The sequence below is a fragment of the Dermacentor andersoni genome, chromosome 10 (genome assembly GCF_023375885.2).
Source record: "Dermacentor andersoni chromosome 10, qqDerAnde1_hic_scaffold, whole genome shotgun sequence".
In the NCBI taxonomy this organism is placed as follows: Eukaryota; Metazoa; Arthropoda; class Arachnida; order Ixodida; family Ixodidae; genus Dermacentor; species Dermacentor andersoni.
In genome coordinates this window covers 120825647-120838189 of record NC_092823.1, presented here as the reverse complement: position 1 = coordinate 120838189, position 12543 = coordinate 120825647, and the positions used below count along the sequence as shown (strand labels likewise).

At 50.2% G+C, this 12543-nt stretch overlaps 1 protein-coding gene across 2 annotated transcripts in view; it reads left to right on the top strand.

Annotated features, from left to right (window-relative positions):
* Positions 1 to 12543, top strand: part of LOC126544898 (G1/S-specific cyclin-D2-like) — a 357628-nt gene that overhangs the window by 332209 nt on the left and 12876 nt on the right. For both annotated transcript variants that reach the window (XM_050192430.3, XM_050192432.3), the window contains one exon: positions 12211 to 12350. In XM_050192430.3, the coding sequence (XP_050048387.1) occupies positions 12211 to 12350 (140 nt within the window). The remainder of the gene's footprint in view (positions 1 to 12210; positions 12351 to 12543) is intronic.

The following is a 12543-nucleotide window of genomic DNA, read 5'->3' as shown; positions in this document are numbered from 1 at the left end:
CCCCAGCTGAATAAGGCGAACGCAAATATGCGGTCGAATTTCAGTCGAGTGGGCAGACATTTGCACGTATTCATACTCAGCTCCGCTGCTTAAAAACTTCCAAGCTGAAATACTTCGAGCCTTTCAAAACGCCGAGTAGGAGAAAGAGGAACTGCTACTCGTAAGAACACCGTGCGAGAAGTTGTCTGCGCTGTGCACGGTTCAGTTGAGGATAAAAAAAACTTAGAACTAAACTGTGATTGCGTAAAAGCAAAAACAAATAAGAAGAGAAAAAGAAATGAAGCTGGTACACACGCCTCAAAACTGCTTGGCAGCGGATCTGCCTCGCAATCACGTCCTTTCTCTCATCCTGTCCCAGTTTTTTTTGTTTTTTGCTTTGCCGCTGTCGCTTCTAGTGGCGCCCCATGTTTATATCTTTTTTAGCTGCATCCTGTGAAACCCGACTCCGTCAATGAAGGGCTCTGGAGCAAGGCACTTGTTACACAGTCGGCCTGTGTGCCGCAAGGAAGTCGTGTGTATAACACACCTACACTTCCGACACGCGATACGGCAAGCGGAGGGGAAAAAAGAGCAGTTATATAAGTCGATGGAGGGATGATTAACAAGGCATCTGTCTACCCTTTGAGGCAAGAGGTACGCCAGTGTTACATTGCTTAGGCCATAGAGCAAAAATAGGTAATCGAACCTGACGAAACGTATTGTGAATTAAGCACTTTTCTAAGCTAAACTAAGGCACCCATGGATAAAATGTGCCCCGACGTCATTAGTGACGCAAGCTGCCGCGGGGCTGCACGTTCAGAAAAAAAAGAACGCTCCAGATTCTCATGACGTTAGTTCAGTGTTCGACCAACACGTTCGCGTCAACCAAATTTGTGCGAAATCATTTCAAGTGCTCACAATTTGCAGCTACCTTAACGGAGATCATTGTTTAAGTTTTTGAATTAGAACCCTGAAACGTGAGACCACAGTTGTGGTAGTAGAGAAGAGGTCTCCTGAATTTTTACCGGCGTGTTCGCATGCGATCCTATCTCTTGAGAGACTCTTGAAAACGTACTTTCTTTATTATTCTAGTAAAAGCTTCGGCTTGTATTCTGGATTCTGCGGTATTCGTTCGCGACGCTATCTTTCCAACTCCAGCTGCGAGTTGTACGTGAGTTCTCCAGGCGGCTACGGGAAGTGTGATGACGACAGGAACAAGCGAATCTCTTCCTCCACGCGCGCGCGCGACGTACACTCTCTTACGTAATCTGCATCCTTCTCTCCTTCCTTTGCGCTCATTTGACGTGTCTCGCGAACGGGAGACAAAAAGGTTGGGGGGGGGGGGGGGGGGGGTCAAAGGCGAGGAAAGCGCAGTCATCTCGGCCCTGGGTTCCAAGGTTCGCATACACAAAAATGCTCTTAGGCTAAAATTGTTCGTAGGAGCAAATTCCAACCAATCGCGATGCGGCACCAAATGGTTCGCGAAGGCCCTGTGAAGGCGGCCAGCCAAAGGCATAGAGCACCTAACGACTTCTCCGTGAATGCGGTGCGGGGACTTTCGCTGCTACTTGCTGATGCAGTGCGTCGAGGTGGCTGTGAAACGCAATTTAAACGTTCCTTTAAGTTATGAGATTTCTTTTATTCCAGGAGGCGCAGTTAGCCGTGAGAGCTTTAGGCAGATGGACTTAGTTCGGCCACTTCGTGGTGCAGACAGTGGCCCGCGTGGAATGTCCACACATACGGCCGTACACTATGCCGGCGGCTTCCCCTTTGAGTCTGCGCTCGGAACCTGCGCAGAGACGGCATCGCAGAAGGGCGCCACGGCTCTGGCCTAAGCCTAAATGACCGTTATTAACGACGTTCCCACGCCGCCGCCCGGGCCGAACACATATACATAAGAGATGACGGCGCACGCAATCAGCGTCGAAGATAAGAGATCACCTCTCCTATTTTTCACCCAATCACTCGGCAGCTCTAAATACAGGGCAGCGCGGTGTCGCGAGGATAGTGTGACAGCAAGGAAGACGAGAGAAAAAAACACGAGAAAGCTAAAGGAAGCCGCAGTACAACGCCACGGTAAACGCAGCTCTTGCGGGCGCGTTGCACAAGTGACAAATGCATGCCTACGGGTACGCCATACCCTTTCCAATAGAGAGGAGGAGGAGGTGTAGAGAGTCAAAAGCCTTCAACGACGGCCATCGAAGTACCGGAATTGCCTGACAAACAAGGCGCAATATCAGCCAAAGAAGAAGAAAACGATAGATAGCCACAGGAGAGTGTATATAACAAGCGCGTAATGGCTCTTTGCTAGCAGTAAGCTCGAGAGGGGAGAGCGCCCGGCTTCAAGGTCGTTTTTTTCTGTCGGGGACACCCTGCAGCAAACCCCCCCGCGAACACCCCCCTGTAAGCGCGTTTACTCCCTTGTCGCCGCCGCCGCCGCCGCCGCCAGCGCAACGCCCCTCCTGGGGGGCTCTCTCTCTCTCTCTCTCTGTCTCTCTTGCGTAATTGCACGGGCGAGACCCGAGCGCTTGTGGGCCTTTTAAGACCGTTTTAATTAGAGGCATCTCCCGGTGTTTCTATTATCATTATGCGCCCGGGAGAAAAGCGCAATTTTTTTCTTTCGCTCATCGATTGCCTCCTGTTTGTAATATGCCGCTATCGATTTTCTTTAGCGTTCTGTAGCGTTTTTTGTTGAGATGCCATTGAATATCGTGCATGATTTTGCAAAAGTATGGCGCTGCTATACCGCTTTCGGCTTGCTTTGTCACGATAGGCGCAGACACGTTCCGGTCGTTCGGACTTGTGCTTTGCGTGTCGTAGAGATGTAATAATTGTGTCACGAAAATGCTCGATGAGCTCATGATGCGCGTTGCTTTAATGGGCCGCGAAAAGAGGCACACGTGGAGGAGGTTCTACCTGCGCTCTTCTTGTGTTGGCGCAGATAAATAAGCGAGTCGGTTAAAATTAAGTGCGTAATGATGTGTGCAGGATATCTCCTAAATGAAATTATACCTAAATGAAAAAAAAAGAATGTTTATGCATATACTTAGTACTAATAAAGTGCTTCATGCCCCGCAGTAAGAACCCTTCTTGGTAACTTCAAAACCTGGAGATCATCAAACTTGAAAGGTAGACTGCACATTGGTGCCAGGAAGGAGAGGCTTTCCTTCTGCTTTATGTGACTCTTCGCTTTTCAGGGAAAACACGGTGAAGGCGGGAGATGGAAATTCAAGACGATGAGCAGAACGAAAGCAAGGTAAAAGCGGGAGCCAACGTTTCGACAAGTGCACTTGTCTTGAAGATATGACACTTTGAAAAAGACAAGTCCACTTGTCGAAACGTTGGCTCCCGCTTTTACCTTGTTCTCGTGTTGCTCGTATAGTCTTCGCCTTTCAGGACCTTGTAAAGAGCCGAGCTGTTTGCTTCAGTCAGCCAAGCGTTTCCGTAGTATTGGTCAATTTTTCCGCCTGTCGAAGCGGCGACTCGAGATTACTCGAGCTCTGAATATTTTAGCGTTTGACCAAGACCCGCCACTGCAGTTCAACTCCCCTCGATCCTGCCGCCCACGGGTGATTAAGTATCGGGAACTGCGCAAGAAAGTGAGGGGGTGTCCCACGCTTGCTAGGGTCATCGAAGGTGTGCATACGGGGGGGGGGGGGGGGGGAGCGGTGGGGTTCACTTGTGGGTGCTTAAAGGGTGGGGGGGTCGAGCCAGCCACACGGACAACAGCGTGGGAAGGTTGAAATGACAGGGTGCGCGGGCGACCTGGAGCGAAAACACGCATTCGTTGGGCCACTGCGGCCTTAATCGCGTCCTCAACGCCAATTTTCTTAATCGGCGTTGATAAGTGCGCGACGTAGGGACAGGTCTTGTTGTTTTCTCTTTCTCTCTTTTTCTCTCTCAGTCTCACTCTCTGCCACCTCACTAGTCAAGCCTTCGAGAGCCGTCAATGGACGAACGATGGAATGACCGAACTGGTATTTCTTTCTTTCAACGAACGCGTTTTCCGCGATAATCAAATGCGAAAGAATGCAGGCGGGAGCGGCGACTCTGTTGTCATCGACACTGTCGGGTCAGTGACTTCCTGCACCTATCGATATGCCTTCATGTCCATGAAAAATAGGGTTTTAGTTTGTTTTAGCGTGTTAAAAAGACGTACTCGAACATAAGGGCGGAGGGGAGGGGGAGGTATTCAATACAATAGTACTGCAAGACATGATACCAGAAGAGTCAACAGTGTATATCATCAAATACTGCAAGGTACACGACATTTGTAAAAATGCTTATGTATCTTCATAGCAGCAAATGTTCTGTAGCTAGCTCTGCATGTATAACTTCACTGTTCAGGACAGAGATTAATGTCCAAAGGGAGAAAACAACGCGCTATCTCATGACGTTTGAATAGAAAATCCCGAGTTTCCAAGAACACGAACTAACATGCTCAGAGCACTAGCGGGGACTAGAAAACGTGCAGGTTCGTCAGGTTCTCACGAATAGCCAAGGCGATCCATATTTAATAACAACAGTTGATGTGATCCAACAACGCCTTCCACTAGACGCCCAACAACATCGATGCTTTCTCCGGGCGGCGTCTTCATCGGCCGGCCAGCGGGGACGGAAGAATGCCGGCTCGTGCGCTGGGAAGCAGTGAACGACGCGAATGGATTCATTGACGCGTTCGCAGACCTCTTAATTGGCCGCCGCCCGTCGCGTAGACAGTCCTGGCCCCGGGGGCGTCATATGGTGGCGAGGACGGTTGAGAGAAATGCGCGGCGGGAGCGTCGGCGTGCCCTATAGGACGAGAGGAGGAGGACAGCTGTCTCAGCTGACCGTCCTGCAGCGCCCACTATACGTTGCCTTCACGGTGGCACGACTCTTCGAACTATCGGCCAAAGACTTCGCGGCCTGACAGCGCCTAGTGGTGGTTGCGTGTCCAAACTTCTTTCTTTTTTTTTACGCCTTGTTTTTCCTTGCGCCATTTTCATCCCGCGGGCTGATCGAAGCAGAAGGTCTGGCTCCTCAATTCGGTCCCTCCCTCCTCCCTTCCTTTCCATGTTCTCGTGCGATTTTGTTTGGTTTTTCTCCTTACTATTTTTTTAGCTCGCGCCGACGGGACGCATTCTTGTCTTGGCTCCCGGCTTTTATTTTGTCCTTCGTTGTTCGCCGAACCGAAGGAGACGACGAAGGAAGGCGAACTCTTTGCCAACAGCCGCTCCGCGCCGGCATTCCACGACGAGACCAACCTGTTTCACTCTACCGCACACTCCGAGCTTCGTCGGTGGTACAACTGAGAATTTCGACCCGGCCATGCCCTCTCCGTTGCCGCTTTTCGTTTTTTAAACGGCTGTGACTAAGATATTTCCTTTTTTCTTTTTTTGGTACTCGCCGCGTCAATGTACACACCTCAACGATGTTCGCAAATTGGTATTCACCTCTCCAGAAGTTTAGCATGCAGTAAGCTGGGAATAAAGAAGTGCAAGAAATGGCATGTAAATTTCCGAAATTCGCAAAACTTGTTGAACTAAAAAAGAAAGAAAGAAAGAAAGAAAGAAAGAAAACAGAAACTAAGGAAAGAAATATCCAGATATGCAGCAAAGACAGCTTGATATGAACAACTTCACGGTTCGGTGGTTCCGTTCAAAGAAACGGCGTCAGTCGCACAGGGCTAAGGGCAGGGCACCGTGGGCAATGGGGGAAGGGGGAAAATATACATCGGCGAACAAATCTTTACAGTGCGCGAACACGCACTGCACATCGTGCTTTACCGCATCATCTCGGTGCACAGCGCGAAACGTTCGAATGCAAGGCACGTACTCTATGGGTGGAGCCCTTCTTGCTTTCGCGTGCATACAGTTCGAGGATGGGACCTTCCCGACACCGTCTTTTTACCTGCGGGGAGCCAGCCATTCATGAGGAGCTGTTTCTCTCTCCGTTGCGTGCCCCCGAGAGTTGGCATGCCCCTGGTGTGGGGTCTTTGCCGCGTTGCTCGTGCGCAGCGCCCGAAAGCCTGTCCAAAGTAAGGTGGCTTCGCAAACATACACGCCTGGCTTCGTGCGTGGTTGCTTTCCCACACTGCTAGTGTGCGCTGTTAGAAAACGTGCTTTGGGATGACCATGCGCGCTGAAATTTAATGGCAGTTTATTTCAGGCGAGGGTGACCCCGCGTCGACGAGTTGATTTTATGCCACGTGATTACCCTCGCTATTTGCCAGGCCAAAATTTGGCTATAGACTAACGCGGATAATAGATATCACGAGCATTCTTTTGGTGATAACAACCAGATCATGTATGCAGGGCCCGAAATTGAAGGAGAAGGGGGGAGGGGTGACGCCAGCTGACATTGAGCGACGCCCATGCCTCAAAGACGCCCGTTATAGGCCCTGCATAGTTGCTCTTTTAGGTTACAGCTCGTAATGTTTCTTGTACTGGCTGACCGGAATTCTAGCCATTCTAACGCCGTCTGCTTAGTCGACGTGGCCCAACTGGCTCAGAAACTTCCGCCCAGGCCAGGAAGTTTGGCCCTGCCCATCTTTTTTCGGAAACCCATCTTCAGAGGTTTTGGCTACGTGCTCGTCTAATTCATTGCCCCTACGCCCTTTCTTACGGCCTGCCTTTTCCTTTGGCTATGCTTGTCTTGTGCATTTTTTTCCCTGCTGCCGTCTGCTGCCAAACCATTCATGCTGCAGTGTCCGGGCTAGCGCTTGTAAGTACGTGCTTGGCTGGCCCTTTCTCTCTTCGCCTCGCGGTTAGCATGACCTCTCGCTGCCGAGTATTTGTTTAATCACGGCTGTTCTTATGCCGGTGTTTCCTTGCACGTCTCACCTCTTCTTTGCGCGCTGATCGGGATTTTTCTTCTTCCTCACCACAGACGCAAGACGGCGCTGTTGTGCGTGCTCCGCGGGCCCTGCCGGTACTCTTCTTTTCCCGTCTGCAACTCTCTCCGTCTTGCCTTTCCTTTCTATTTGACTCATCTTGGCTTGTCTGCGTGTCTGGCTTCTGTGGTATGCAGGCTCCCCACGTGGTGCCTGCCGCCGCGAGCTCATGATGGGCCTGCGAGAGCTGCGCATATATGGCAAAAAAAGTAATAATAAAGGCCGTGAGGAGATGCTCTGCCGACACCCTTCTTTTGCGTCTCCAGCCGCTGCTGCGCAGAATCCGGGACCATCCATTTCGGTCTTAAAAGAGCGCGCACGCATCGTGACGCTTTCCTAGCCCCTTCTTTCCCCTTTTGTTTCGGTTTTGATTGCGCTAAGCCTTTTTCTTTGCTCTTGCCCTGCTCAGGTTGAATATTACGTACATGCCAACGTGCATGTAATTCACTGCTCGATTTATTGGTTTCATTTCGTTCTCCGATCTCTACTGCTCTTTACGCCCTTGAACAATCCTTTCCGGCCTTCGTGAAGTCGCCGCTTCGCGTGTGGGAGGCACAGGATACTGGTTGGCAGTGACTGAGCGAAGAACACGTTGCCGGTTAGTTCCGAAGAAGAGGAAGAAAGAAAAAAAGATGCGTACGTCAACGACCGAGCGAGCGTAATTGCTGTGTTTAGTAAGGCTTCGAGACCGGTCTGCGCGGACTTATGTAGTTACTCGAAGTCTACAAGCGCGGCGCCTGTTAAAGCGAAACTTGTGGCGAAATGGCTTGTGGTGCCCTCAACCGGTCTACGCGTTTAAAGCGGAGGCGTGCACCGCCTCTTTACGCCCGCAACGCCGAGCAATCGGCGAACGCCTAAAAAATTAGGTAGTGAAATTAATGTTCCGTTCACAGAAATCGCGGCTGTCCGAGTGCGATAATATTTCAGTCTTCACTCGCTTTCATGGCGAGAAATCGAATTCTCGTTGTCACTCCGCTTTTGCGCTTCCTTCGGTGGTCCAGAACCAACACTTGCCAAATTTGCCCACGGGCACGCTGACGCAGCGAATTCAAGGGATAAAAACAGGTATATGCAGGGCAGACGTTAATACGTTGCGTCTAACGCGCGTCTCTCGATGCTACAGCTTACAAAATAATATTCTGCAGAGATTCCGAGCAAAATTGTTAGAAAAAGAAAGAAGAAAGTGCATGGAATCGTTCTACGATGTTTTGTTTTCGTAAATAAATATCACGCGCGTTACCCCCGACCAATCCCCGCTAAGGTTTGCCGCATTAAGACGTCAACTCCCATCGTTAACTAAAATGTTACTCGCACGTCACGGCTTTGTTTGCGACGTGCGCGACCATGCGAGAACTTGCGGCTACAATGCGGCCATAAAAGCAAGGGCCATAAAACAGTGTTCAAAGGCGAATGCGAAAGGCAAGGGACGCGTGGATGGGGAGGCCCTTCTCAAACGCGCCGGCCCATCAACAACTGCTACCCCGCTACCTGCCCTCCTCCAACAACAATGCCACGGTGCACATCCGCGGCACGGACGTTATACAACCCGTGGCCAGCAGTAAAACATACCCTCATCCTCTTCCTTCGCAGAGCTGCCATATATCGCACTTTGCCCTACGTAGTTCCAGCGATCGCTCCGTGACAGAGACCTGCCCACCATTTAGCTGTCCGTTTAGCGTACACAGTATACGCTCCGCAAGTCGCAACCACCGGCAACTCAAATCCTAGTACTGTGCATCGAAAGAGAAGCGAGTGGTTCGCAGACAGTGACAATGTATATACAGTTCGTGTAATTCCAAAAGAGAACGGGCCTGGCCTAACTAGACCGGTATAGAAGAAAAAAAAAAGGCTACCTCTTGCGATGAGATGAGCAAGAAAAAAAAAATAAACAGAATGTGACGGTTCAGCTCATCCTCCGGTTTCTTTCTTTCGAGACCCAGCCGCGCTACTTTCAGTTTCAATAGGCTGAGCCACCTCCGCACCTCATGAACACGATGCAGGCCGAAGCACAGCTGTTGTGCGTACACGGCGGCGGTCACGGTCATATCGGCTCGGGGCCGTACTGCACGCAACTGTGCTCACGGCCGATCGCGCACGTAATGGGCGTTGCAACAGTACGAAGAGCACGAGGGCCGCGATGCGCGCGAGACCGTGAAATTGTCGTAATGGAGTCGTGTGTGCCGTGCGCGTACGTTTCACTCCCTCTTACTTCCATTCGCCGCCCATACGGGCTTCGGGTCCTTCTTCTTCCTAACGGCGATATCGAGCACCGTGTTGGGCCATGCTGGTCACGGATCATTGTGCTTCCGTGTGTGTGTCTCTCTCTCTCTCTCTTAAACGGGAACGAACACTGGCTCACGTCTTTCGCATCAGTGAAGATCGCCCCGCCATTGTGCTGCGCTTGGTGCGTCGGATCCTTAACGCTCGTCTTACAAGCGGGGGCGGTGACGTGCGTTTGTTTATGCGTTATCGTTTGGTTTTGCATTTACCCATCCTACTGCTATTTCTTTTTCTCTCTCGTTGAGCATTCTCCCCCGTGTCAGTGCTTTACGTAGTTATAACGACACTCAATGCTAAGGCTGCCTACGAGCGTCGCTGTCAACGCCGTCGACTACGATCATTGACTCGCGTCTTTGTTGAGCAAGAAAAAAGACAGAAGATTGCACTGTAAAAGAGCATCTGCTTTTGCGCAATGGAGAAGGAAGGCAGGGCGCGGGTGTTGCGTTTGCGTTCGTTATAACCGACCGCTGGCTTCTGAATTTATTTAGGCCTCCGTGGTTCTGGGCCCAGTTTCTTTTGGTGTCGTTCTTAGGTGTTCTGCACTGATGTTTGACGTAGTGTATAAAAGTGTCAACAATGACTGAAAGAAAGAAAGAAAGAAAGAAAGAAAGAAAGAAAGAAAGAAAGAAAAGCATCCGGTTTCTGTCCTAATGATTCCCCATTGATGTTATGCCGACGTTCGCTTATCATGCATGTGCCGGTGACTATACACGCTTTGTTGTTCGGGAAGCCGAATCAGACAGCTACTTTTACGTGAAAGCTCCAGGCGCGACACATTTTGCCGCTAGAGGGACCTCGGGATTACCTCGCAAGGCTCTTTCTCTACCCGTCAGTAGATTCGCCAAGAACTGTCTAGCTTCATGCTAATGTATAAGCGCTTTCATGACGTTTCTTTAAATGATAATCAACCTACGAAGTTGCTTCTGGCAGATGCATGAAAGCTCGTGCATTGGGTGCTCGGGCAATATTTTAATGTACTACAGCGCTCTCACTGAAGCGGCTGACATGCTTGCTTGCTTGCTGCTCGCTCACTGTATTTCTTTCTTCAAACCGCTTCTTCGGGTGTGTTTTGGCTGTGTCATCATCATCACACGCGCGTCCGGTTGTCCCTTTCACTCGGCGTGGGGCATTCCAGATGAAGCGACACGAGATATATTGAAACAACAAAATAAATAGAGAGAGAGAGAGTGACGCGACTCGAACACGAGTTCCCCGACGCTCTCGTGCGACCATTATTACTTCGAAATATGGCTTCTTGAACTCTCACCACACCTCTAGATAAACCATGCAGCTCTGCTGTATAGTGTACACTCGTAAACGCGAACACGTCCTCATTCTCCTCCATCTCACCTCCTCCTCCTCTCGTTCAAGCTCATGCATCGCACCTTCGTAACGAAACCAGAAGAAGCAGGAACACCAGCCCTGCCGGCGTCTCTGGCGTATATACGCTTATGCTGTCTTGTATCGTCCTTCGCCTGGCGTTGGCTCGTCACCACGACCTCCTTGACAAACCGCTAATGTGCGCGCGTGTGGTCCGTGGCGAACGAGAAGGAAAAAAAAAAGAAAGAGCAAAGAAAGAAAGAAAAAAAAGAGAGAGGCGTCATCCTCGTCGCGACATGCTGTAACCGCCGAGACGCAGACGCGAGCAGGCGATTACTTTTTTACGACTATACACAGTGTGACAAAGCCGGGAAATGCCATGGAGCAAGACGTCGGGAAGACTGGCAGAAATACCTCAGTAACATGTCTCTCTCTCTCTCTCTCTCTCTCTCTCTATTTGTGAAGCTAACGCAGTGGAACCAGTGCATCACTGTGAATGACGCGAGGCCACAATGCTGCGGTGTTCCCGACGAAGCCAGCCGCTATTAGCATCACCACTGCGCTACGACCACCCGCCATCGCTGGAAACGAAAGAAAAAGAAACCGCACCGCAAACCATCTCCGCGACCGCGTAACCTCTGAATCATCGGCGTCGCCGAGGCGACGCCGACGGCGTCTTGGGTTAACGACCACGGGGCGAAATGGGGGAGGCGGTGGCAAGCTGGAGACGAATCCCTTCTCGGTGTCTCTCCGACGACGCGCTCCGTTGTCTCGGATCTAACCGTCAAAATAGCGCGCTTTCTCTCCCGCCTCATCTTTCGTCAGCTGCAAAAAAAAAAAAAAAAAATATTAGAGGGAGAGAGAGAGAGAGAGAGGAGTCGGTTAAGCTTTGCTGCCACGAAGAGAAGAATGACGAGTTTAGGTTCGCTGATCAGCGACGCAACGCTGTAATGACCGGGCTTTAAGACGGTTGTAATGACCGTGACGTGTACTGCAAGAACCATACGGTTTTCCAAGCGAGGGCGCTGTACCTGCCGTTTCTATATGATCTCGTTTCATGACAGCGAGGCTTTGTGGTGCGAACAATGAAATAAAGTTGCGGTGGGCTGTTGCGATTGCGGCTTGCTACGAGCGCGAGTATCGCGGGTAATTCCTTTCTCCCTCGATATCGCTGTGCACTTAGTCAAGATTTACATGTTGGTATTGTAGGTTTCCTCATTACATATACCAGTAGACGGGTGGCAGAAACTGCATTCGAAAGCTTGACAAGGTGCGCTCGGACTTGCGCAACTCCAAGAGTTCTGTTTTTCAATATTAATTTAGGGAGCTCTTCCACCCCTGTTGAGATAAACGAAAAAAACATTCTGGTCGGTTCTACGGTGATGACGTGATTCTAGTGAAGTCAACGAATCCAGAAGGGTCCAGGCAATCCAGTCACCACAGAGACTGGTGAACTATGCTGAAAATGTCTGGTGCGAAATGCGTGTTAAAAAACATGTAGACGAGATTACACAAAGATGCTTCAAGCCTTATTGTTACAATACCCAGCATACTATTTACGAATCCCAGTATTTCATTTGGGTAAACTACGATTGCTAACCGTGATGACGCATTCCCATAGTATGCGGGGCACACAGCGCTGCATAGGTGTAGTTGTCTGTGCTGCATTCTGTATTTGAAGAATGCCCAACTGCTCATTATCGTTATTCTTGAGCAACGCGATGTGCTTCTAAAGCGCCCCCTTCCTTCGTTTCGTGCAGAATTCGAGTTCATCCTGTCGCCAGCGTCAATGATCGCCGCGGCAAGCATCAGTATGGCCATCTGCGGTCTAATCAAACTCAACTGGACCCAGAAGAAGGACGTGTTGCAGAGGCTGCACGATATCACCAGCATAGAAGTGGTACGTCTTCTTACGATCCTAAGTTATTTTTTTATCCCTTTCCACAACGTCTGCGGTGCACAAAGGCCCGCAAGCTTACGGTATACTTCGGGCGTATCTCACACACACACACACACAAAAATAAAAATAATATTGTAGCTAAAAGCTGTTTCAGATGGTTTTCGCTCAATCAAATGAAATCCGTATTGTGAAT